Here is a 27206-nt window from a genome sequence, read left to right as displayed (position 1 = left end):
CCAACCGTTTTTGCTTGGTCCCAGTGTTTTGCCAGTGTAATAAAATTGAAATCCCCTGCACCTTCAGTTGTGGCTATTCTGATTTAGTTTTGTTAAAAAAATAAATAAAATGTTTCTACTTAGCCCCTGCTATGTGCTCACGGACTCGTCGCCGCTGCTTGGTGCATTGAATTAGTATTTCTATTGATGTATGAGATGTCATACTCTGTTGGTCTTTGAACACATCTCCAGTCAATTGCTTGAACGAGTACAGTAATCGCGTTATTTTGCTTCTCCACTTAGCTATCAATTGTTAAATGCAAGCAAATACTTTGTTAATAAAACTGACGTTAAGTACACACACGATACCTCGCTGTCTCACATTGAGAACACGCTGCCAGAAAGCTCAACTTGCTATGGTCTGATTTCATTTCCCATGATTCTTTGACAATGAGGCTAGACAAATCCGTGAAGAATCGGGACACAAAAATCAAAATCTGAATTTTTCTAGTGCTTTTCCAAAAAAGTACTCTATGTTTTTCTGTGTCTTCTAGGGTATTCTTCCGCAGACATTATCCAGTGAACAGCGTAACCTTCAGTAGCCTTGACCCCAAGGACAGGAGGTGGGCCAGCCAAAGATAGTTCTGGTCTAGCTGCAGTTAGAAGTGAAAATAACCAAAAAAACGGCAGATTGCATCCTGGATCACTTGGCTGCGTCTGTTGCTGTGATCCTCGCATGCTTGTTTGCGTAATGTTGAATTTGGAAGCGCCTGTTATGCATGTGCGTGCGTGTGTGTGAGAGCATGCTGGCTGCAGCTGCCTGAGCCTGCTCTCTCTTTCTTTCTTTTTGAATAGGTGGACTAACTCAGACAACACCACTGTTAAGTAAGTGCTCTGTTGTTACTATAGTTAGTGGCGTGACAAAGCATGTATGCTTTATTATGAGGAAAGACTAGTGCAAAAAATGAGTCATGCTCATTGGAGAAAAAAAGATTTTGTTTACAAGGAAGTATATTTAATGTTAAACATAAAGGTGAGTCTCAATGTTTTTGTCCATTTGGTTGATCGAAGTAGCCTCTGCATGACCTCAACTAAATGCTCGACAAACACGGAAACTATTTTCTTTTCTTTTTTTTTAATGATCAAGTATGCGTATTGTCTTGGCAAGGTAAGTTGAGGCAAATTTGTTGTGTTTCTATAATGATTTTGTATGTACGTACATTATCCAACCAGCACAATTAGGAGTGCTTAATTCTAATTGGTGAAAGGCAAATGGAGTCTCATGAACTGCTTTTAATACAATTTTGTTCCTCTAGATGGCAGTCTTCATTTAAAGATGCAGTGAAAATTGCACTACCATTTATTGTGAAACCAAGAACACCATTTAGAGCAGTGGTTCTTAACCTTTTTTCAGTGATGTACCCCCTGGGAAATATTTCAGCCAAGTACCCCTCAACCAGTTCAAAACATTTTGGGGTTAAAAAAAAAAAAAACAATAACAAAAAAGAAATAATTATATATAAATATTTGTCCACAGAAAAATATTAAGCATAAAGTGTCCTCTTTTGGAATTTAGTTAGAGACCTGTTTACAAAAAAATGAATCATCAACTTAAATATTAATAAATATTTGTCCACAAAAATAATAAAGTGCCAGACTCGTTCTGAAAAATAAATAATTATAAAAGTATATTCTTTTAGGATAATAGTAGATATGTGTTCACAAAAATAAATCATTAACATGACAGGTAACGAGAGGTGGCATGTGACAAATTGGGTCAAACCATTATAGTATGGGAGAGAATCTTTTAAAGAGAGAGAATTTTTTAAATAATGAATTGAATAACCTACTGAACATAAAATGTGTTTTCTGAACTTATAAAACATTTAATCACTTCAATAATTATTTTCCAATGATTTTTGTGTGTTTATTTGATGAATTTAAAATCTGGAGTATCCACAGGGGTACCTATAGCCCCATTTGAGAACCACTGATCTAGAGGACTGAAAAGAAATCAAAAGTGGTTCATGAGGCTCCATTTGCCCATTAGTAGATGATGCTAATGACTTGTACAATGGAAATGAATTAGAGTTCCACTGTTGGAACAAAGAAAATATGAAGAATTTCCATGAGGTTGCATTTGTCCAACACTGCTGCAAACTACAACCAGATTTAGTTACACCACGCTGACAATTTAATTCAAAGGTTTTATGTTTATAAAGGCACAACATGGAAAATAATACTGGGCAAGTGAAATTGTTGCTGGTGGTCGTATTATAGGAAACAGGGGAGGAACATTTCTAATTGGGCTGAAAAGATTTTGGAAATCAAACCAATTCCTTACCGTCCCCTTCTTTTTGTTATGCTTTTCCCTCAGAGTTTTCGGTTTTGTAGCCAAGAAGCCAGGCAGCTTGGCGGAGAACGTCTGCCACCTGTTTGCCGAGCTGGACCCGGAACAACCCGCCTGCGCCATTGTCAACTTCATCAACAAGGTCATGTTGTCGCAGCGCCGCTAGAGTAGCTGCTTTCAATGGTAATGGCTAAGAATTCGCCTGTTTGGGGGCTCATCCGACTGGAGCCCGTGTGATACTTTTCAAACCAAAATGAAGTACGTTGCATCTCCATTCCAAAGGGGGCTGCCAGAACATATGATCTGGCCTACTGTAGAATTCCATTCATAAACAAACCTCAGAGGAACGGTGAGAAAAAGACCAAAATATTTAAGACACAAATGCTCAAATGATAAACATATTTATCCGATCTGCCATTAATCCCCAAGTGAAAAGTATTTGCTCACCATGGTAACACAATGCAGCCCTGATCAAAAATTGTCAAATCTCCACATTTATGTAATGAGATTAAAAAGGTCAGCAGATCTAGATTTGACCATACTTGATGGCGATAAAGGTTTTTCTTAAAGGGGCAGTGTAAGATTTAGACCATTTTTCAAGAAAAAGTTTGATTGAAATTTCAAGAACTTGCAAATGAATGTGTTCTTAATGACCAACAGTATGCTTAAAATATAATCACAGGTCTAGTTATCATTAAATGATATTACATAGGAGGTGGCACTTCTCTGGAGGCGGCCATGTTTGTTATAGCTACTGTCCTCAATGAAAAAGGGCCTAAACCTTGCACACTATCCCTTTAAGGAGATGGTAGATGTTAGAACACCAACATTGAATCTAAACAATTAGACCCAGTTATTATATTTTGGATAATGCTGCAGACTGATTGATTTTACTCAGTCAGTCCATCCTTAACTATAGCACTGATCTACATTTGTTGGATTCTTTTTCCTGTGAATACAGTTGACCTTAACTAAAGTTGAAAAGAGGTCAACCACACAATTTGATGCGTCACAAATTCTGAAAACATTACAGTATATTTGACCTTTAAAATATATAAAAAAACAAGATGTGATGATGTTTACAGTAGTATCTCACGCCATCATTTACGACAATCCTGTTACATTCCCTCAAGAACAAGTTCAAGAATGTTAACTTTTCAACCGCGTGCATTTAATGCACTTTTAAAATATTTAGGCGACCAAGCGTTACGTTTGCTCACTATTAAAGTGAACGCAAGGGAAGCAGGAAAAAGAGACGTGCGGAAGGACATAAAAGTGTTATTGATCTATTATTCTGTTGAGTGTGATTGTCACAGAGGCCAAAAAAATGTATTTAACCAAAGATAAAGCACTCAAGTAGGATTTAATAAGCTTCTTATTCAGCTATATTTTTGTACTTAACTGCTCCTTGTAGCTCCTCTATGCATTTATTTTAGTGTTTCCTTTGGAAAAAAAAAAACACTACATTATTTACAGCAATAATATATTGTGGTCTTTGTATTATTTCTCCATGTTGATCTCTGTATTATGTAGTAATATATTTTCACATGCAGCTATAGGACCATGTATGAAACATAACAAAAGGAAAGTTGTTCTATATGAAAAGGATATTCTGCCATTTTGTATTCAGAAAATAGAATAAAGTGATAATGATGTGGTACCTTACATGCTTTTATGTTGCGGTGGAAGGAAAAGGCCGGAAACAAAGTTGCCATTGGTAGCATTTATTCACATTTCTTTTAACGCATCTTAAGACTTGGAACACACGTCAAGTCCTTTTAAAACATCTGCTAAAATGCATTAGTCAGACATAGCATCATTGAACAAATAGCATCCCTTTAAAAAACAAAAAACAATGTAGCGAAATCCAAAGAGATGCAAATGAGCAAACAAAAAATTCAAGTATAAATTTGCAGGTTGAGGCAAATCGCTGTTAGCAGCAGAAGCGGTTTCGGCAGTTTGTAAAGCAGGAATTCGGCTTATAATAGCTTCACTTCTTCCCTGATCAAAAATACAAATGTGTACTCCTAAAACAAGCACTGCAAGTTGCAAATTCTTTCCAGCTTTATGAAATAAAGGCAAAGACGATGACACTATTACAGTGTGAGTACTTCGTCAGATGTTTGAGGTTTTTTTTTTGGTACCTGGATCCTGAGGGGGAAAAAAAAAAAAATCATAAGGCCTCATTTTTCCATCACCAGTGCTAAGTTTTGTGCGTGCAGGGAAGGGTTGTCAGTGCTGGTACGTGGCGTTGGAGCCGCAGTCGATATAGTGATACGCTTCCAGTGTGTTCTGGGACGTTCGCACCATGTGGGAGGTTTTCACTGAGATTCTGAAAATAAAAGTAGGCCCGTGATGTCATCGCAGAAGGTTACGCTTAATTGCGCGGAGGAAAAAAAAAAATGCAGCTATTTAGGGAGAGGCCAATAAGAGTGGAGCAATTGGTGAAAACACAAATTTTACAGAAAGTAAGAAAAGGGTTTAAAAAAATGTCAAAGACAGTGAAGCGATGCACTAGGTTTGTTTTTCACGCTATTTCCAAGAAAATTCAGTTTTGAAGCGTGAAATGCAGAATTAAACTTATTATACTGGAAAAATTTGTTTTGTGTTTTTCTCAAAATGGAGGTTTTCATTTATGATTTTTTTTTTCCAGTGCTAAGGCTAGTGCAGTGTAAATGCATTAAATTTCCACTACATCTTTAAATCAAGAGTGCCATCTCGAGGATCAAAAAAATATTCAAAGTGGTTTGTGAGGCTTCATTTGTTCATCACTACTTCCTGGAACTATGGAGTTCAAAAACTCAATTAAAAAAAAAAAAGGTAAAAAAAACAAAAGAAAAAAAAATCAAATTGGATTTCAGCAAACTGTTTATATTTGTACAAGGAACGAAAAACAAGATTTCAAGTGTTCTTATTCTATTGGCCTGTACATAAAAAAATAAAAGGACAACATTACCAAATACTAAAAGACACATTGCATGTGCATCACAAAAGTGTTGTTGTACTCTAGGGAAATGTCCACAAACTTCAACAAACATACGAGAGGCTCAACTGCTTTCCGGCATGGGTTGTGTGTCTGCGATTTTAATATTTCCAGGAACTGAAAGCGGGTTAAGGGCTAACAGTCACAGCACAAGAGAATCGAAAAAAGACATACTGAAAAAAACATGTGAAGACATACGTACTGCATGAAAACAAGGATGTTGTGGACCTTGATCCTGTGCATGGTGCAGAAGGCACTGAAAAGACACAAGTGGGAATTCAAGTAAAACAAAAGTATCATTTGTGTTTTCTTCGATGAGGGAACATTTCATCGCCATACAACTGAATTCCCCGGTGCAGATACATGCAAATGGTGCATGCAGCTGACATTGCCAAACACAAATGTGCACCATGAGAAGGCAAGCGATCTGGGGACCTGACTATTTCTATGCAATTACTTACATTACAAAGGTGTCAAACGGGCCCGCCTGATCATTTTATGTGGCCTTAAAATACTAATTGTGACTTTAAGATTCTGACTAAAATATCAAAAGGTCCACCAAAATGCTCCCCACAAGGTGGTTCCCACAAAGAAAGTAAAACCTGGGTCTTGGTCCCCACCATGTAGCAAAAATCAAGGGCACACACCCAAGGTTTTTTTTTTTCTATCATAGTGGGGTCATCCTATTAACATAATGTACTGCAACGGATCGTATAATCCTAATGCTAACAACCAAAACCTCAAAAAAAGATGTTTTTTTTCTATGATTGTGGGGACATCCTATAAACTTAATGCATTGCATTTCCTAGCCTACTGTTGTCAAACACCCGAAAGCCAAATCCGGCCCACCTAATCATTGTATATGGCCCGCAAAATGCTAATTATGACTACATTCCTGATATTTGGTCCACAAAAATGGTCCCCACAAAGGGCAAGGGGTTCTCATAAAGTAAAACCTGAGTCTTGGTCCCTACCTTGTAGCAAAAACCAAGGACACACACACATTTTTTTTTTTACTTTTCCATTTTGGGGACATTCCATTAACATAATGCCTTGCAACTTCCCCTAAACCAGGGGTGTAAAAGATATGGCCCGCGGGCCATTTCTGGCCCACAAATGAGTTTGAATCCGACCCACAAGATGATTTTTTTACAGTATAAAATGAATGACTCTGCCTTTTTTTGTATGACCATCAACTATTCTGTACATATGAAAGCCTTCTATTTTCCTCTGAAGTTGACACTTACTAGACGTACGGCGCCTTGCTGCCAACAGCCGCGCTGACCGAGTAGTTCACCTTTCCCGCAATAAAAAGAAAATTGAGCAAGCAGTGTTTCAACGCCAGTGATGTGCGTAGGGCTGGGCGATATGGCCAAAAAATTCAAACTTACATCAATCATTATCGACGATTATGATTTTAATGGAAGAAATAAACCGACGAATAGCTGTTTAAAATATTCATTTTTAAAAAATGTGGAAAATACTCAGACAAAAACGAGTACTGATTTAAACACATTTCCACGCGTTAACTGAAATGACATCACTTGTGCTCAAGGCTCAGGTAGCGACCAATAATCGCTCACCTGTTGGTCATGTGACGTTCATCGGCTGACGCAGGACATTAGTTTGTGATGTCATTTTCAGTCGACATCAAGTTGAAAAAAAATGTCTTTATAAAAGTTTTAATTGTACATCAAAATGTATTTAGCTATCAAATTCAATTCCAAAGACGTAAGATTACGTTCCAAAAAATTCAATGCCATGGACGTACTGTCACGATATTCAAGAGTCCGGGCAAAAAATCCCTGACACTTAAGTACATTAATTTCCGGAATACTCAAGTATTAAATCCATACTTAAGTATCTGGGATTGATTGTCCGGACTTTAAAAAAAAACGTGAAAATACGTCCCTGGCATTGAATGAGTTGAGTAGTTTTCTCATTTTCAAATCTTCAATTTTTAAAATGATGAATGAATTGGATTTATCGCCCAGCCCGACGGTAACGGCAACATACCTGGCGCTCGCTAAGCGGTAAAATGGTGGTGGCCATGTTAAGCTGATGCATACCGATCACCTTCTTCATGTAGAGCACCTGGCAGCTGACGCTCTGCACCATCACTGAGAAGAAGTTGGGATTGCTGAAGTTCAGTGTGCTCTGAGGAAAAAGGGGAGGCTACATTTTACAACCGTATAGGAACCCCTTGAAAATCGGACTTATCTGTATACAAATATTTACCTTTGGCGAAGTCTTACTACCCAAGTATAAAGTTACACAAATTTTTTCGCAACACAAATATGAAAACAATGTATAGAGCCGATACACACACACAGACTATCAATGATTAGTATTCATAAATGTGTGTTTGTGTATGTATGTGTATATATATATATATATATATATATATATATATATATAATGTGTGTGTATTCTTTTATCTGTTAAGAAGGTTTAACAACAAATTAGGTAAGTTTTGTACTTCTCCCTACTCTTTGAACATGTAATCCACGTTGATGATTTATTTTTCGCTCTTTCTTTCTTTTTTTTCCCCTGAATTTTGCAGTGTGTTCAAATGTTCACTCAATCAAAAAAAAAAAATTAAATATGCAGGCTACCGCCCGTGAAGGACTCCTACACAATAAACTCTAAAATACAGTCCAGGGCTGTAGTTTTAGTACGGATTTGCATGACTGTGACCCCCAGCAGAGTCATATGCGTAACATAGACCCCAACCCTAAAAAAAAATAAACAAACAAAAAAAACTTTTGCCAGTGTTATAAGTCGACTTTTGCTCCAGATGATTAAAATGTGAGGTAAAGGAACATGCTGCACGTGGAGGGAAGCACACACCGTTAAATTCATCTGGACCGTGAAGGTGGAAGGTTCAAATTGGACCGTCACGGCGCTAATCCCACCATCCACCACGATCACCGATCGCGGGTAGAGGAAGTAGGCCACCAGCACGGATGCAAGCAAACACAGCACGGCGGACAGACCCACGTAGAGTTTCCTGGGATCAAGACGCTTTGTACGTTTCGACACAAAATTGGCAAGGTGGATTGTAGCGCTCGAGCCGTGATGACTTACGTCCTTTGTGGCTGCAGCCTTTGGTCGCTATATGGAATCAATGCAACCAGTTCATTGACTTGAGCTGTTGAGGAGAGAGAGTGACTCATGCATTACGCTGACTTAGCAGTTGTACGCATCAATCAACTACAATGACTGGGTAACAAAAGCATAAAACTGGCATCACTACAGTCGAGCCTTTCAGAGTACACTTGTGGTACTAATAATATTCATTTTATGGCAAAACTACTTACAACTGTACATAAATGGGAGCTGGCAATTAAGTCAAACATTTTGAATGGTGAACTTGTTCAAACAGATTCGCAAACAACATTCAAACTGTTGTTCAAACTGTATGAACGTGTAGGCTGAATGCCAAAAACGTATTTGTTCGCATAATGCTTAGCACAATATCACTGGGACATTTTCATAAATGTAGAAAACTCATTTTAATTCTTCATATTTGAATGTTTTAGAAGTCTTCTGTCAATCTGTTGAATGTTAATTTCCTTTTTTTTTTCTTTGCTTCGGAATTGTTAGCTGTTGTGGTTTTGAAATGCTTAGGCGTTGTCTGCTTTTGTGCAGCACATTGAGTTGCCTTGTACATGATGAAAATGTGCAATATAAATAAAACTGCATTTTCTTTTTTATGCTTATAATTGATCTTTTTTTTTTAAACACTTTTAACAGTTTTTATTATTATTGTTATTATTCCTATTATTATTATTGCATACACCCCTTGAGTACATTTTTGGTAAAATTGTTTTTAATTCTTGAAATTTGAAATTACTTAGAGCCTTGTGAGAACCATATGAAAGGGACAGTAAACTTATGAGCCATTTCCCGCAGTCAGCCCATCCTGGTCATTATGCTTTCAAAGTCTTACAGGGCTCAAAAAATTGCTATTTCTTTTTCAAGTACAATAATACTGTACTTTTTAAAAACATTTTTTAAAACACTTTTGAAACGTTATATTGTGTTAAAGATCAAGTAACAAGCAAACAACCTTTTCTCTGTATGGTCATGTGACATTTGCAAGCTAAACAGTGATTGGTTGTTATCCAGAGTACGCGTGATGTCATCTTTAGTCGACAGTAATTGGTCAAAAGTTTTGTTTTTGTTTTTCAAAATGAGTAAAGATATAGAGCTACTAACCTTTTACCTGCTGAACACGGCTAAAATAAGTATAGTATCAATGAAAATATTCTCGCCATACTGTGCCGAGTCCCAATGGGACAATGAGAAAAGTCACAACAACACAGTGATTTCCTACTCGAGGATGCTAACAACTTTTTAGGCTAAAGCTAATCAGAAATCCACCTGTTTTTCTTACCCGATGGAATGCGTCCACTCCCTTGACAAGCCGGGCACGTTATGCTATCCCTGCCGGTGAACTCCACGTAAGGAAACCGGGCGATATCATCGCTCGTGGCGAGTCGATCCAAGGAATCATCGTCGGAGTGTATTACCGCGTCCACACCCCGCTGCCCGGTGCCCCTCGGCCTCGGAGCCAGCAGCCCGCTGCGGTTAAAACCAGAGAGCGCGCTCCCCATGCCGAAGCCTGCAGGTTAGTGACAACGAGCCATTTGTACACAAATGACAACTTTTAATGTCTTATTTGCAGAGTTCAGTCCGACTTAGTGGATACCTGTCAAACACCTACAGAAACTAATGCGCGGCCAATCGCAACAAAAGGACGGACGTGAATCAAAAGCACCCCCCTATAATGTTCAATACCTATATCATAAAGAACTTTTTACAATGAAAGCGCTTACCCTCTCAGATTGTTTCCATCACAGAAGCACCACGATCATTCTGTAAGTCTCCGGTAACTTGATTTAGTTGTCATGTTGCCTTCACGTGAACTGTGTACTTTTGAGTGAGCCGCATGCCACTTCGGGTTTAGGCAGTCTGTAAACGTCATTGACTTCAGTAAAAAAAAAAATTTAAAAAAAAAAACTAAACTTGTTTATCATTTAAGAATAATTTAGCAAGTGTAGTTGTGACCACACCAACAGAGCACGAAATAAAACTTTAAACAGCTGTCAAAAAAGTGATGCCGCATGGAGTTAGGAGATTCGGCCCTCTACCGTTCAGGATTAAGTACAACATCAAACGTGTGGTTCCCTTATTTAGCCAATTTCAGCAGTAAAACTACATTTAGCATATGATTTATTGTATAGCTACATAATTTTGTACAATTCTTAGCTGTAAAATTATAATTTCGTATTTGCTGTTAACTAAAAATCACATTACATGTACTCAGGGCTCGGGTATGCAAATGTCACATGGGCAACCCCAGAGCTGTCTTTTTCAATCATACATTAAAAATAATTAAATTAGCAAATGAATTATAGACAACATTTTAATAATTGTACTTAGAATTGCTTTCGTAAAGTTAAAAAAAAATGCTCCTCCTCGGTTGGGTTGGACATAATAGTAGTTGTGAATTATCGTCAATCAGCACAAGGAGGCAGTGTTTGCAAAGAAATTCAGCAGGACCAGCTCATTGCGCAGTGTTTTTTTTCTTACAATGCGGTTAATTACTTTTTGACAACCGCTTGGGGACCTTTCAGAAAGTAATAATTAGATTATACAGTATACTCACATTCATTACACTTTAATTTATTACAATAATATTCATGCTCTCGCCTCGACTGCTACTACTACTACTACTAATCATAATAATTAGTATTATCGTTATTAGAAAGTAATACACAAACAGGTATTCACTCGGATGCCACGTATTTATCACAGAATCATGATCATTTATTTCCTAAACTTTGTGAGGTACTGTGTAGTAATTTTCCCCAATTTTTGGTTGTCAAAAGAAATGTTGGCCTCTGTTTTTATGGACAGGTGTCTTTCCTGCCAACAAGCCCCTCCATTTATCCAGACTTGGGACCAGTACTAAATGTGGCTGGCTCGCCCCCTGAGTTGGCCTCTCATCCAAGCACGAGGTACTGTACTAGTGCAGAATGCAGTGTGTGTAATTTTTTTTTTTTTTTTTTACTGCTCATCAAACAAAAGCCTAAAACTTTGCTATGTACAGTATCCAAGTGCAGTCATTGTTTTGGCAACAGTGACACCCCCATGCCTTTTCCAGTGACAGTTTACGGTGCTTAATCCCAATGGATTTGTTAATTCCGTGCCAATTTTTTTTCCGTGAAAGGAAAATTTATTTCAACAGTTTTGCCATTTTACGCTGTTTCCGAACAAGAGAGCAGTCAGCTATTCATATTCAGTTGCCGTGACAAATGCATTTTCTTCTCTGTGTTGGTGTATGTGTCTGCATACGAGAAAGAGAGAGTGAAGCATGTTAGGGAAAGTACAAATAGAAGCGTGTTTTATAGCTCTCAAATAGCCTTCACAGTGGTTATTTAGTGCTCTTAAAGGGCAGTGTTGTCGGGCTTGCCAGCAGAGCAGTCGTGTTGAAAGCCTTTTTTGCTGTTTGGAATGCAAACTATTGTTCACAAAAATGATTTATTAAAACAATTTTTGAAGAAGTTTAATGCAACATGCAAAGATGTAAAATCAAGCACTCCACCTCCCTTATTTCCAAAGGTTTGCTGAGCTAAGGCACAAATTTGCAGGTATCCCACAAAAAATGTCACAAAAACATTTTAAAGGGTGAATTTCTATATTTTATGCAACAATTATTTCACTATGGTTGATCCAGTGTATACAGGTAATATAGTCTCAGCAACGGAGAAATTGTAATCCTGGAATAGATTGATTCAATTTCTATCATTTTCAGTGGGGAACTTTTTTGGAGTTAACACTTGAACTGAAGCGCTCTGGAGCTGCTAATGCTAGATACTAGAGGTTACAATTAAATTGATGATCATTTTTACATTATGATAGGGCATTTGACTAAAAAAATTTCGTTTGCCTTTTGTGTGTGACTGCTTTTCGTGTGTGACATTTTAAATTTAAGGATTAATAAACATGCCTTTGGGTTAGTTTGAACCAATGAATATAATTGAAGATAAATGTTTACATTTCAAAAACAGGGAAGTAAGTAATCTTGTTCTGAAGTGGTTTTGCTCTTGATAAAACAAAATGAATTCACTGAGTTTTGTTTTAGTTGTAAACAGCAGGCAACTTGCCGGCATTTAAGAGAACTAATATACTGTAAAGTGCAACCATGTTTAACTGTAATCAAGTCTTTTAGTGGCTTATACTCCCCTAAACTCTGTACAATGGATGCTCAGCACAAAATTTTATATCAAAAGTGAAATGACCAAAGAATCACACAAATATGGATTAAAATTAATTTACTTCTGGCGGGCCAACTGGTAAACGCCCATTTTCATAAGTCACCATCAAGGAGATGCAAAACTTCCGCAGAAGATACATCAGATGTCCCCGAATTTAAGTTAGCGTTCATTGATTTGAGGAGTGAGGAGCTAGGAACGTTGCAATTAAGAGAAGTCTCTTAATTGGTTCGCTAAGTCATGGCACTGGAAAGAGTACTGCTGCCCTCTTGTGGCCGATTGTGAAATTGCATTTAGCATGTACTTTTTGCACTGCTCAACTAGGCTACGGGTCAGACATTATTTATTTTTTGACAGTCGTGTACCGGATAAAATTTGATCATGGTCTGAGTGGTACCAAATGGTTTCTGCTGCACATGAGCTTGCTTTCATCTACTACAGTTATACAATATACTCCAGTTGCTTGGAAATAGCCCAGTTTGAGAATTTTTTTTTGAACAGTTTCTACAAGGTCATGCTGAATTCCTGCGAGATCTTATTGGTGTGTAAGTAAGCAGTAAGCCTGCAACACACATGGAGCTTGGAAGGAAGCTATATGGACATAAATCACAGTGTTGGCAACATGTTGGCTCCGTGCATGTGTCTGTGTGGACATTTTCCACTGTGGTTTTCAACCCTGTCATTTTTTTTCCGAGCGGTGTTGAAGTTATGTGTGGGGGACTAAATTTAACACAAACGTTCACTCGCAAAAAAGTAAAAGCGATTAAAATGTTGTGGGAACAAAGCTGCCGTCGTCACCTTCCAATTAAATTCCTCTCATGTTAACAGCACCTGGTTCATTTGTATGAAGAGAGTCATTTTGTTTTGGTTACAATGAGGCTTTAATGAAAAGCTAATGATGTGTTGAGATGTCTTCACCTTTGGGCCAATGAGCGGCTGAAGAGACGCCATGTCACTTCTCTCTAAATACAGTACATTTGAGCGTGTGCTTCCTCTGTGTAGTTTCCTGGAAACCTTTCAGATATTTGAATTCACCAAACCGCATTTGGGCCATCTCAGCCAACCGAGCCTTGCGCTGAAAGAACCTTATTGTCTGCCGCCTGTCCGCTAACATTCAGAGCGAGTGACTCAGTGAATTAGTTTCTGTAGAACGTTTGATAAATAATCCGGTAAATTTGCACGGACATTCCAGTCTTGGTAAAATAGCATGAAAACGTACACTACACTCAGTCTTTACAACCTTTTTTTGTTGCTTGTGCTGCAATGATATTTATAAACAACACGCATACTGTGAGATATCATGTTTACCAATCTGAAAAACACGGACAATTTCATGTCCCTTACTAAACAGGTGGGTAAATAAGAAATTTAACGTGCTAATCATTCGATTTTTTGTAAATATGGATGGTTATGTAACGCTTAGTTTATTCTTCAATTGGCAGCTCTGCAACGTGATTGGCATGTTTAACTTTTCACATCATTCCAGTCCATTAAAGCAAAAAACCCTGAATTGATAAAGGAGCAATTATAATGGCCAGGTCTTAGCCTATCATTTCACAGCATCAATGTAAATGCACAGGGTTTCTTCCCTGTCCTTCAGCTGTGAGTTCGAGAATGTGAGTATGAAAATTCATAGCCTGGGAAAATGAGGCCTCATGAACCACTGGTGATTTGTTTCAATGCTCTAAATGGTTCGCTTGCTTTAAAAATAAAGGCTAGTGCAATGAAAATGCATTAAAATTCCACTGCATCTTTAAACCAAGATTTCCATCGAAAGGAACAAAAACATACCAAAAGTGCTCCATGAGGCCCCATTTTAGTATCACTAAAGTGTGGGTTCAGTCTTCCCTCAGTAATGCTGTGAATCTCAGTGTGAATGGATGGTGATGTCACCCCAAAACCCTGAACAGAATAAGTGATATCGAAGCTAGATGGATGTGTATTATTTTGTTCTTTTATGATTATTATTACTATTTCGTTTTGTCGCCAAAGTGTCTCCTGATTTTTCAAGCTGGGCATGTGCAAAATCATTCCGACCAATCAGAAGTGAGCTCAAAGCCATGCGGGACCCATCATAAATTATGGGCAAATATTTTTAGATGGTACATTTCAAACCACATGTTTCCTGTACTACACATCGAAGGGACTTTAGTTGTAGTAGCACAGAACACGACATTACGTAAACCTCCTCACTTCTCTTGCATAAACAAAAATCATCTGATTTATGAGCCTATAAAATAAAAACGAAAGTCTTACACAGATAACCATATAGCCATAAATGCAACTTTCAGAATGATATGAACTGATTAGACACGATTATTATAACTCTTGTATCGTGTGTGATGTAGCTGCCCAATTGGTAATGCTGAAGTAGCTTAGCTTAGCGCTGCTACTAGTTTGCCTTGTTGTTAGGTTCTGAACGAAGCAGTTCAAGCGAGAGCACAGCAAATCACTCGAATGAACAGCTGCCACCATTGAATCAGCTTTTATCCCAGCGTGCTCTTTTCTGCTCTGACTTTTGCCTCCATATTTATTGGTCCCTCCTTTTTTTTTTCTTCATATTTTTCCTTGGCAAGCAATCGGCTTGCACGAGATCTTCTAGCGGCCCAGATTGTGTGATTGTCAGGTTGGTTTATTTTCTGTTTAAATGAAAAAAAAAAGAAGTACAGGGAGCTGGAGTTTTAAGTCGACCTTACCCGAAGATTCTTGTATGTAATGACAAGTATTTTTGACTACCTTGAATGTAATTCCCGAGCAAAAAAAGATCAAGTCAGGAAGAAGTCCGGAATAAAACCACCGGTTTATTGAATTACATCACCTGAACAAATACACACACACATGCGCACGTACACAAAGGAGTTTGGGAGATTATGTGACATCATAGGGCTGAAGCTGCGAGGATGAACATTATTTTGGAAACTGTTCTCAAACATTCCTTTTGCACTCAGTCACTCTGGCTTTTCTTCGTGAGACAGGTGTGCGTAACGCAATCTGATTTTCTAACTCCAGACATGGATTTGCTTCTTCTGCTCGCTTGAGCGCCGGCGGTGACCTCAGATGAAGGCCGGGCTGACGTGATGCAGTTGTGTTTGGGTGGATAATCCTCTTGAGTTTAGTTGAGGCCGCCTCTGTGTTAGTTTGAGACAAACGTCCTTGTTTTCATTATTCATGCGATAAACGAAACCTGTGAGTGGCAGTTTGAGAATTTCAAGGTTTTCTGTGTGAGTGGTTGGTTTAAAAGATATTTAAAGCTCATCATACTGCAAAGTTTGAAGGAGTGAAGGGAAAATGAAGCTTCATGAACCATTTGGGATTTTTTTTTTTAGTCCTCTAGATGGTGCTCTTGGATTAAAAAATAAAGGCAAGTGCAATGGAAATCCATTAAAGTTCCACTCCATCTTTAAATCAAGAGTGCCATCAAAAGTGGTTCATGGAGCCCCATTTGCTAGTCACTAATTTGAAATACTTCATGATAATTCCTGAATTACAAATGTAGGGGACAAGTGGAAATTATTCCAACAATTTCAAAATATTTTATTTAGCTGTACCCAAGAAAGATCATTTTTGATCATTCAATTTGAAAGGACAGTTTAAAGGATTTTGAGGGGAAATAATTTCGTTGAAAATGGCCCCCAAAAAATTGAAACTCTTGTTTTGGCTGTTTAAACATACATACATTTACATACTTGATGATCTTAAAGAGCCTGGTACACGTTACATGCATTAAACTTGATTATACATGATTATACTCATCTATTCAGGAATTCCTAAGGTTCTGGCCTCGTTGACTGCTTATCATTGCGAAAAAAAAAAAAACTCTGAATCTTTTGTTTGACAGCATATGAGAGGTTATTTTTCATGAAAAACTTTGTGAAAATCATGCGACCCACAAGGTAGATTTCAAGGTCAAAGTATTGATGGAAAAAGTCAAATCATGTAGTTGACTTCAAAGGTAACATATATGTGCCAATCTTCAAAATAATTTAAAATTTTTGGAGTCCTTGTTGAATTTCCTTTCCATCAATATCTTATGTGTGAAGATTGACTCAGTAGTTCCCATTAGTATATAAAGTTTCATATATATATATATATATATATATATATATATATATATATATATATATATATATATATATATATATATATATATATATATATAAAATTCATTTCATCACCATTGATAGTATGTGAATTTTCGCTATTCGCACTCCCATAATATGCCTCATAATGCCGTGACTCGCAAAGGTCCACTATATTTCTCGTACAGCATAAAACGTGAATACTCCCTCTCCACTCGAGTGAAAATACAGCACACGTGTCATCATTTCCTTTCTTCATTTTGGAGTCACATCTGTTATCTTGGAAACTTCAAGTGGATTTGACAGCGCGTATCTCTTTAATAAAGCAGACGTTTCAACTGTCATGTTTCATATCTACTGTCGATGACATTTTGCACCAGAAGCAAGCTAAATAGGAGGTTATTACTCAGATGAAGCGTGTGGCTCTCCTCTCTGCTCATATATGGAAGACTTGTCAGTAAGTGAAGTGAGCTCAGTTCAGGATATAGAAGAGGCAGGCGGGGGACAGTTCCCGGGAGACGAACCAGATTAGGTGAAGAAGTCCGAAGAAAATATTGCACGGGTGAAAAAAATATAAACAAAACAGAAGATGCCTTTACACTGAGCTCATAGGGAGGCTCCCTTGCATAGCCTCAGCCTTTTCCGTCTTGAGAGATTGACCCTAAAGACCAAAGAAGGACCAGCGTGCCTATTAGCATGCTTACGTAAGAGTTTGGCTTCTTGGCAAAGACCACAAGTATTTTCAGGGACAGCCTCTTCCTTTCACTCTGTTTGACTTCATCACCCTCTTCCTGAAGCTATTCCTCACCATTCAAATTACTTATTTGCTCGGTCGGCTGTCGTTGACCAGCGGGTATAATCAGCCTCTTTTCTACAACTCGGTTTGTATGCGTGCATGTACCGTGACTCCTCCCCCGAGCTATCTGTTGCCGCTCTCGTGTCAAGGTTTGTAAATGTTTGCAAGCGCTGATAAAAAAACACATTTTACAGCGCTTTCCGCATCTCTGTGTGAAAAGGTGATTTAGTTAATCATCACACAAACTGGAGATCCATTCTGCTTATTTCAAAGGTCCCACGTATTGAGCCTCGCCTTATCCTAGTGTGTCACAGTGTTTCCCAAGCAACCGCCCTGACTCTTTAGTGGCATTTTGCAACAATTTACCGATAAAAAAATAAAAACAGGTTTCCCAGTAGCAGTTTGTGGTCTAAGGGCCTTTTTTGGTCTCGTCACTGTGATCAGAAGCCAAATAAGTCAAGCGGTCTCCAATCTGCATTGCTGCCGCTTGACCGACCTCTGGCAAGATTCTTTTGAAGCGTAGACCATGGAAATACATTCTGATCCTGCTGATTAAAATCAAATTCTTTCACAATGAATTCATCCTCACTTCTTTGACTTGAAATGTTTTTATTTTTACCCTCAATATAATATCTCTCTCACAATCATAGAGGATCTCAAACACTAGAGGGAGTGAAGTTCTAATAACTGGCCCCTGACAGCAACGTTTCATTGTTTGGTCAGTAATTGCCACCTGCTTTGCACAGAAAAATCCTATGAGGGGAAAAGATTGTTTCCTTCTTGGGCTCACTGAGATTTAGAAGCACGTCCTGTATAACATAACTGCAGGAAAGAATTTCCAGTCTAATGGTTCTTCCTATCTGTGAACTCACGCACTCCAACACAGGTATAGTTTGAGCCATAATTTCTCTAATATATTACACTATGTGTTGCTTTTATAAATAATTAGTTTGTTGTATTTCACATATGCATATTTCAAATAGTTCATCAAAACATATTCCATTTAATTACCGTATTCTCCACACTATAAGGCGCACCTAAAAGCCTTACTATTTTAAAAAGTTGATGGTGCGCCTTGTAATTAGGTGCGCCTTATATATGGCTCAATATTGAGATTGGGATTCGTAAATGGCTAATGAACTGATAAAGTAAGCTTTACCTGTTTCTTTTGTGTGTTTACACTTGAAAAAGGTTGGTCATATCGACATTGAGTTATTATGCTATTGAGAGTTTAGAGTTATTATTTGAGTTATTATTATTACTTTGAGTATTACTATATTGTGATTGAAAAAGTTTGAAAATATGTCATTAATTGAGGGTGCGCCTTATATATGGCAAAATGTTTAAAATATGTAATTAATTGAGGGTGTGCCTTATAATCCGGTGCGCCTTATAGTGCGGAAAATACGGTATATGATATTAATGACAGTAGCAATATGTAGAATTAGAAAATAGATATTTATTTCGTCGTCCCACAAGTTCTCTCTCTCATTGCATAACCATGGCAACTAAATAAACACACTGCAACAAGATCCTAAGGGACCTTCACACCTAAATGGACAGAATGACTTACTGCAGGTAGGTCTTCTGTTTGCACTCTTAGCAAACAGCCCAAAGTAGCCAAAACACCAGGTTTCCAAGCAGATAAATGATTCAAGATTTCACAGAGTGTATCTTCCGGATACAATGAGTTGTTTCTCCTGCAGTGGGAGAGATTGGAATTCCAAACTTTGATCTCTAATCGGCCTGGACCACCAACTGCAAATCCTCATCATGACAGGCTTCCTGTGTGTTGACATTTTGAGTGAACACCATACCCACACACCAGGTGCAGGATAATAGGACCACAAAAACACTCAATCCAAGCAGACCATAACACTGGGATTTGGATACCTGGGTGACATGTAAAGTGAAACTCAGTAGTGTAACTACTGTACTGGAAGCCAAGCCCCTTAACAATAACTGTTTCCATTCCCAACTTAATCTGCAATTTCCTACTACATTTTAGTCCACAGCATCTGGAATGAATACCATGTTGATTTGAGGGCTTGTGGTTGTCAAGCATCTCACTACTAAAATGAGTTTTCATTTTTCATTTTCATTTTGACTTTTGGATTGAATTTGAGAATACCCTTAATCTTCACTTAATATAATAATATTATTATTTGGGTATTTTGGTAGTGTATCGGTTAGCATGTCCGCCTCACAGTTCAGGGACCCGAGTTCCAATCCACCTTCCTGCGTGGAGTTAGCATGTTCCCCCCGAACCATAAAGGGCTCTTTCCAGGCACTCCGGCTTCTTCCCACACTCCAAAAACATGCATGGCAGGTGTATTGGACATACTAGAGTGTCCTTGAGTGTGATTTGGTGCGTGAATGTTTTTTCATCTCTGTGTGTCCTGCAATTGGCTGGAAACCAATTCATAGTGTCCCCTGCCTACTTTCCTCAGTCAGCTGGGGTAAGCACCAGCAAGGTTGCGACCCATGTGATGATAAGTGGCTGTAGAAAATGGATGGATGTTTTCTTATGATAAATACCCCCCCCCCCCCCCCCCCAAACAAAATAAAAAACCTAACTTATTTAACTTATTTCTCCGTTTCCACAAGATGGCACTGAAGATTTGGCAAATTGAAAATTAGTAGTTGGAGATGGTGAAATGATACATCTCAACATCAATAATTTGTTAAAAATGTTGCATTTAGCAAAATTCCTCCTCCAGGGGAAAATGTCCTGGCCTGTTACAGGCCTATAACTCTCATCGGGGCTTCAATTAGCCAAATTCACAGTCTATTCTTTGAGACGAGATGACAATTTCTCCATGATGACAACCATGTTGCATGAGAACACCCAATTTGCGAGTTCACTCGTCGCATTAGTCGGAGTATTGATTTCTCGCTGCAGATTTTTACGATGAATCAGGAATCCACCAACTCCAATAAAGAGGATACCTGTTGATTCCAATACATCGATTCCAATTATGTAGATGTTCTTCACATCCTCTTTGGACAAGATCGATAGGCACATTGTCTTCCACTTGTTCCGGGAGTGGCAAATGTCCCAGAGGGGCCTGCTCTTCTTGTTGAGAAAATTCTGTCAATTGAATCAAGAATCCAGCTAACTAACGGACGAACGAACGAACGAACGAACGAACGAACGAACGAACGAACGAACGAACTAACTAACTAACTAACTAACTAAACTAACTAACTAACTAACTAACGAACGAACTAACTAACTAACTAACTAACTAACTAACTAACTAACTAACTAACGAACGAACGAACGAACGAACGAACGAACGAACGAACGAACGAACGAACGAACGAACGAACGAACGAACGAACGAACGAACGAACTTCAAAACATCATGGTAGCAGTAATGGGACTTTGTAAATGGTTTTGTGTTTTTGGGAGTTGGGTGCATTGCTCAAGGGATCCTTGTCATCACCTAGGAAGCAAGTTGGCTTCTCTCAGCTCTCTCCCTTTTAACTGTTTTTTTTTGCAGGCCATAGTTTTGAGATGCCCAAGGACTTCACTTTGCGTAGTTCCCCTTTATTTCTCTTTGTAGTTCACGTGGGGAAAAAAAGTCAAGCTTGTATTACAGAACCTTTTTGTTCTCTGACTGTAAAGGAAGGTGAGATACAGAGGTGTTATAGTATCTGCATTTTTTTCCCCCTTTGAACCTTTTATGTTTATGACTCACCTTCCTGGAGCTGATGTTGTTTTGACAGAGGGTCACACTAAAATTTGGAGCAATTTGACAGCAGACTCTCCCTTCCTGTGATGGAATTCCTCTTGTTGAAAAGTCAATTTCCCAAACACTGTCTATATTTAGAAAGACGTGGAAAATGGCTTTGCATGTTATGGCAACTCTGCCAGATGGCCAATTAAGATTATTTTATTACTAATTCCACATTATACTGCAACTAGAAAAATATCATAAATAATGAAAGATGTACTGCACATCTAGTAAATAATGAAAAATGTACTGTACATTATCTATCTATCTATCTATCTATCTATCTATCTATCTATCTATCTATCTATCTATCTATCTATCTATCTATCTATCTATCTATCTATCTATCTATCTATCTATCTATCTATCTCTTTCTAGGTATACTAGGTACAAGTGTGCGTGTGCGTGTGTGTGTTTGTGTGTGTGTGTCTATATTTAGTTCAGAATATATCGTCACCAAAATTGTGTTGCATCACTTGTGTTTCAACTTAGACCTAGTTTTAGTCGATGGTGATCAGTCTACTTTTTGCCACCAAATTGTCAGGTGTAAATATTTCCCTAGCAAGAAAGAAAAAGAAATTTGTTTTAAATAGACGGAGCACGCATTTAATGGATCCAATATTTTATCTCAGTGTATTTTTTTTTCAAAAAAGATGTTTCAGGGGCACATGTGCTTAACAACAACATTTCGCAGTAGAAGCCAAATATCCTGTCCCTTTGTTTTACCATGCCACACAGACTAACAAGCCTGTTATAGGATAGACAGGGATCAAAATGAAAGATTTGGGAAATTCTGCATTATGAAAAGAAAAATATTTGAGTTCAGCTTGCTGTAAAGTGTACAGCCTAAACATTTAATCATTTACTTTGGTTCTTTGCTATGTTACGTGCTAGTCACTCATATAAGTGTCACGGTTAATGAATAAATAGACACTCAAATGACCCTTGTACTTGCTCTCATAAATAGTATATCTGCTTCATCTTGGAATTGCTATCACAGTATTTTCAGCAGAGGCGAGATTGTAATCTTTCTCTTTAAGGCAAGCCACTTTCTGGTTACAACTTTTTTGGGGGGGCTTAGTTTCCACGGAAACCAGACATGTGTCACCCGTGTCAAGTTTAGATAGATAGATAGATAGATAGATACTTTATTCATCCCCGTAGGGAAATTCACAGTTTCGCCGATTCAGCACTTCAACTGAGGTCTTGGATTCCCAGCTTTCTTTCCCCCAATGCACCATGTCCGGAAAATGAAAATGAAGGGGTTTGGGTGGTGGCACGTTGCCTAGTTGTGTTCTTACTTAAGCTGCCCTTTGCCTCATTTACGTCACTGCTCTCACACGCCCCCTCTTTTCCTTGTCCCATGATTACTTTCAGAATCGTTCTCCCTCCCGTAAAACTTGCTCGTACGTTTGCACTGATCCCATGCCCTGTTATTTGGGGGGTCTTTTACACATCATTCCTTAATGATAAATGTTGTATATTCCCATGTAACAAAAAGTAGTATGCCATTGAACTTACTGAGACCTTTAAGAAAAACCTTTCATTTGTGGGTGACAACATTTGGCACCGATTATACTGGTTCAAAATTGTGTGGCTTCAACATGAGCAGAATCACAAACAGAAGCCTGATGTTACTTTGGTCCTCACTTTTGTTGTGTAAGCCATCCCAACATGTCTTTTTCACAGTGATAGTATTTATATTCAGTATGTATATGCTTATGATGTACTGAATGCATCAGCTTGTAAATGCAATCTTAACTCTTGTGCTGTATTTTGACCGTTTTTGTGTAGTATTCTTGCAGTAGTGAAAAAAAAGTGGTCCAATTTGATCTTTGACATGTCTTCAACACCTGGGTGAAATTTCAGTCCCCTTGTGTCTTTCTTCAATGTTTTCTTTAAGAGAAATGCCTTTGATGTAAGGAAAGGAATTAGACAAAATACCGCTCATGGGTTATTTCATTAAGTGTCATCTCAAGACGGTGTGTGTTTAATTTCTAACACAGCAATATGTAGTCAAGGCAGAGCATGACCAAGTTCAAGTTGGGTTGCTTGAGTCATTCAGTAAAGCATATATTACAGCAGTAATGTACAGTGTATAGTTTCTAATAAATTTCCCAATAATTCACATGTCTTTTCTTGGGGAGTTTTCATGTTCTCCCCATGTCCATGTAGGTTTTCTCTGGGTACATTGGTTTCCTCCCACATTCCAAAAACGCACATGATAATGGACACTCTTAATTGTCTTTAAATGTGGTTGTATGTATTTGTGTTTGTGTACCCTGTGATTTCCTGGCAAGCAGTTCAGTATCTACCCCGTCTGCTTCCCCGAGACAGCTGGGATAGGCTCCAGCATGCCCACAATCCTTGTGCGGATAAGAGTTCAAGATAAGGATGGACGGATGGATGTTTACTTTTTGTTGTGTTTAGTAAGTTATTGACCTTATGCTGGTCAACGATGAGCTCATTGTTTAGTTTATGATTGCAAAACACTTTCCTGTAAGAGGTCTGTAAGACTTCTCAAACACAGATGCTTGTCTAAAAAAAAAAAAAAAAACTGTCTCAATTATTTTTTTTTCAATGAATGTTTCAAGTCACTTCATCATAGCTTTAATTTATTTACTTTGACTTTATTTAGCTTTTCTACTGCCCGTCTTTGCGACCCTTTGCACAACCTCCAACCCTTCACTTCCCCGCCTCCCCCTTCTCACAGGGAGGAGGCCCGAGGAGTCGGATGGCTTACTCTATTATACACACCCAGCAGATGTGCGGGCCAGAGGGAAAGACGATGTGTGTTTGATTGTGTGACAGTGAGAGTAGGGAGAGATGATTCATGGTGTGTGTCTAGGCTAAGCCTGTGACTGTTTTACTGCAGAGAAAGGAGGCAGAGTTCAAACAGCGGCACTTTACACAGTGGGACTCTGGCCTGAAAAAAGATCTGAACAGAGGAAACTCCTCAAGTCTAGTTTAAACTGTTTATCTAAAGTACTCACAGCCAGTGATAACTTCTTACAAAGCTGCTCTTAATGGCATTATTAACGTCTGTCAAATGAAAAAAAAAAATTAACTTACACTCAAAGTGCAAGCAATCTATTAGATATGTTATTAGAAATTGCTTTAGGGGTTTTTTCAGCAGTGGGGGGAGGCGTTCTGGCCAGCTGTGGCCATGGAAACAAATGATACTCGACAATGGTTTAGTGTTTAATAATAAAAAGAAAATTGATTTGGAGGGTAAAAAAAAGAAGAAACTTGAAGGAGTGTCTGACATTCACTCCCAAAAACGTTTTTATATGTTTTTTTGGAGGGCAGAAATTTAATACCAGGTAATTTAAGCGGCCGTAACTTTGAAAGTCAACTTATTGGAGCTTTTAACTGTGTTTGATTGTTGATTTTTCACTCTAAACACTCTCAAAGTGTTATTTTCCTTCATTGATGCATTTCTTGGCATTCCCTGCTAATTGTGCCCTCTCACACCGGCCCCACTTGGGCAGATGAAAATGGCTTGAAGTGCACTTATGGCGACAGAGGCAAGACAGGAGCAATTTGCAACTCCCCTCCGCCTCTCCAACCCGCCTGTGCAAGAGAAAATACACGCCAAACTCATCCACGTCTTTTAGTTTCATTTTGGTTCTGGAGCTGAGGAGTAGAGATCTTGCACCGGGTCGGCCTAGTAAACAGCGACATGTCATTGACAGTGTTATACTGTATCTATGCTGAAGTGGCCAAAATGTATGTGTGAAAGCACGCAACGAGCGAAACTATTGTTCTGATTACTGGGTTCCCAAGGGGACTGATTTGATTGGAGAAATGTATGTGAAACATTTGTGAGAGCCGTGTATTGACATCTCTGCATTTTAATGTCACTTTAATGTCAGTAAAACACCTTTTTTAGGCCAGGTTTTCACCATGTTGGAAAAGTCTCCATCAGCCATAAGCCTCGTGAGGATGAGCACTTAAGATGATGCATGGTTGCATTTGCGTGGCCCGCTGCCATTGAGCTACGTCATGCAGGGGGCAAGGCAGCCACACGGTAAGAGGCGCAGTCCCTGCAAATGCATCGTTTTACTTCCTGGTGAGGAATAAATGTACCGTCAATCTCATATTTAATCAGAAGGTAAATCGCAAACACTCCAAATGTAATTGAAATGTACATATTAATTACATTGCGGAAAGGATAAAATATCACGTTATAGGGCCTTTAAGAAAGAATTGATTTGCCATTTGTTTGACAAATATTGCAATTTTGTAGTAATGTTTTTTTATTATTTTCTTTTTTTTCTATTTTTATTTTACAAATCAAGCTTCAGTAGAATAATCATAGTACTTTTAAGACAGCGATCGAAAACATGAGCGCAATTATAGCACATTATACCATCAAAACATTAAAAGCTAATAATGCAAGGACACTAAAGAGCTATTTATTTCAGATTATTTGCTTTTTTTCCTCGCCGTATCTTTGCTTGAGACTTAAAGTGCAGAGGCCTAAGTTTTCGCTGGTGGGATGTTTCCGTTTCCAAATGTTTTTCTGTGTCATCTTAACTTTTTGATATGGCTTTATATAAAGGTCAGTTTGTGGAGGTGATAAGGTCCCATTAAATCTTCAGGTTACACAATGTTGCGTAACTGCAGTACATTTTTCGCTCGCCATTTTGTCGAGCCTTTTAGCATGCAGCGCATGTTATAAGACAGCATAAGAGCTGAACCACCTGGTGATATCTCGTTTCACTTCTTGGTATGAGATGTGATAAATTCTTTGGGTGTCCTTGTTCTCTATTGAAAGACTGTGGTATTGTTCGACATGATTTTTACGAGTCCCGCTGAGGAATTACTGGCATGCACAAGTTATTCCCACGGGTCCTTTTAGTTTACTCCTGATCTGCTCATCTAACTCCTAAATGTTTTAGTTCTCTTGAACTCCGTTGTCTATGCTAAGCCATAATTTTTGAAAGGTCAGTCAGTAAATAACAGAAGCTTTGCAAAATTCCCATTAGCTACTACTCCGACACAGAGACACCATTTTTGTCATCTCAAGAAAATTATTACAATCAGGTCAAAAGTTCTTGAAATGTAATTAAAATTGCTTGTTACCTTTGTTAATGTTAAAAAGGATACCGTTTTTTTGGTATACTTATATATTTTTTTATCGAAAATAATCTTAATAATGGTCGGTTTGGGAAGGGGGCCCTCTTTGCAAACTTGAGAAGCAGAAACTTAAACTAATGACAAGAATACCCTAAAGAAAATGTGTGTCCCATTTAGTTTTGAATTCTGGATTCTTGCTCTACATTTGGACCATATTTTCACGCCCAATTGTTTACCAATTAGAGACTTTGAATTCAGACGGTCCACAATAGAATATTTAAAATCAACAATATATTGTAGACGTTCCCTCAAAGCCCATAAAGTTAGTTTTGCTTTGTATTAATTTGGCAAATAGTAGTTCCAATGTTAAGCTATATGAAATACAGTCTGGTTTGCTCAATACGGCTTGCGGGCAGCAGCAAACTACCAACGTCTATGGCTCTGTAACACAATGACACTATACATGGTATTCCATAAGAAGTCCGCCTATGTGTCAAATAGCCGACAGGACTAACAAGAAGATAGATAAACACGGTTTGCATGGACAAGGCATGGGAATGTGGCCTTCTGCCCGATATGAGACACTTGTGAAGCACTACAGGTCAGAGTGTAAATTTTCAGAAGCTGAAAGAATTTCCTCCAGTCAATGCAGACGGGAGAATGTTGGCAGGCGGCCAGACAGGAAGCCTCTGCGGCTGTTTTCTACGTGGGGATTCGCGCATATTAGTCAGAGGATGCAAAAACTCTACATATCAAGAGACGATTGACAAGGTGAAGCCCCTTGTATCAGCCTCCTGAGTGTTTATTTGACTGTTTATTGCAAATGTTCAGTTCTTTAATTCAATCTCAAAGACATATTTTTTTTCCATAAAGAGTCCATACGTGTAATCCCAGGTACTGATTTATGTGATTTT

At 38.3% G+C, this 27206-nt stretch overlaps 2 protein-coding genes and 1 long non-coding RNA gene across 9 annotated transcripts in view; 2 read left to right on the top strand and 1 right to left on the bottom strand.

Annotated features, from left to right (window-relative positions):
* Window positions 1–4425, top strand: part of tns2a (tensin 2a) — a 53655-nt gene extending 49230 nt beyond the window's left edge. For 3 of the 5 annotated variants that reach the window (XM_088408282.1, XM_088408281.1, XM_088408285.1), the window contains exons 26-28: window positions 534–602; window positions 835–864; window positions 2357–4425. In XM_088408282.1, coding sequence (XP_088264408.1) covers window positions 534–602; window positions 835–864; window positions 2357–2495 — 238 coding nt within the window. In that variant the 3' untranslated portion in view covers window positions 2496–4425. The remainder of the gene's footprint in view (window positions 1–533; window positions 603–834; window positions 865–2356) is intronic. The other 2 variants (XM_088408284.1, XM_088408283.1) reach the window with 1 other exon arrangement.
* On the bottom strand, window positions 4038–10263 carry tmem106c (transmembrane protein 106C). Its single transcript, XM_088408287.1, has 8 exons — window positions 10154–10263; window positions 9712–9939; window positions 8400–8463; window positions 8163–8322; window positions 7329–7469; window positions 6560–6609; window positions 5515–5568; window positions 4038–4661 (listed from the first exon to the last, which is right to left on the bottom strand). Exons 2-8 carry the CDS (start codon window positions 9929–9931, stop codon window positions 4562–4564), a joined length of 789 nt encoding a protein of 262 aa, XP_088264413.1. The 5' UTR covers window positions 9932–9939; window positions 10154–10263; the 3' UTR covers window positions 4038–4561.
* The window catches only part of LOC148428211 (uncharacterized), a 52523-nt gene continuing 34811 nt past the window's right edge, over window positions 9495–27206 (top strand). For all 3 annotated transcript variants that reach the window (XR_015864837.1, XR_015864838.1, XR_015864836.1), the window contains exons 1-2: window positions 9495–9945; window positions 11238–11338. This is a non-coding gene — a long non-coding RNA (uncharacterized LOC148428211). The remainder of the gene's footprint in view (window positions 9946–11237; window positions 11339–27206) is intronic.

This window comes from Hippichthys cyanospilos, chromosome 2 (genome assembly GCF_059441005.1).
Source record: "Hippichthys cyanospilos isolate Australia breed blue-spotted pipefish chromosome 2, RoL_Hcya_1.0, whole genome shotgun sequence".
Classification (NCBI taxonomy): Eukaryota; Metazoa; Chordata; class Actinopteri; order Syngnathiformes; family Syngnathidae; genus Hippichthys; species Hippichthys cyanospilos.
This window is presented reverse-complemented; position numbering and strand designations above follow the sequence as displayed.

Coding starts and splice junctions, on each gene's coding strand:
- tmem106c (XM_088408287.1), bottom strand. CDS start 9,931: ATGGGGAGCGCGCTCTCTGGTTTTAACCGCAGCGGGCTGCTGGCTCCG. Junction 7,470..8,162: donor CGGTCCAGATGAATTTAACG/GTGTGTGCTTCC, acceptor CTTTTTCCTCAG/AGCACACTGAACTTCAGCAA. Junction 6,610..7,328: donor TACCGCTTAGCGAGCGCCAG/GTATGTTGCCGT, acceptor ATTGCGGGAAAG/GTGAACTACTCGGTCAGCGC.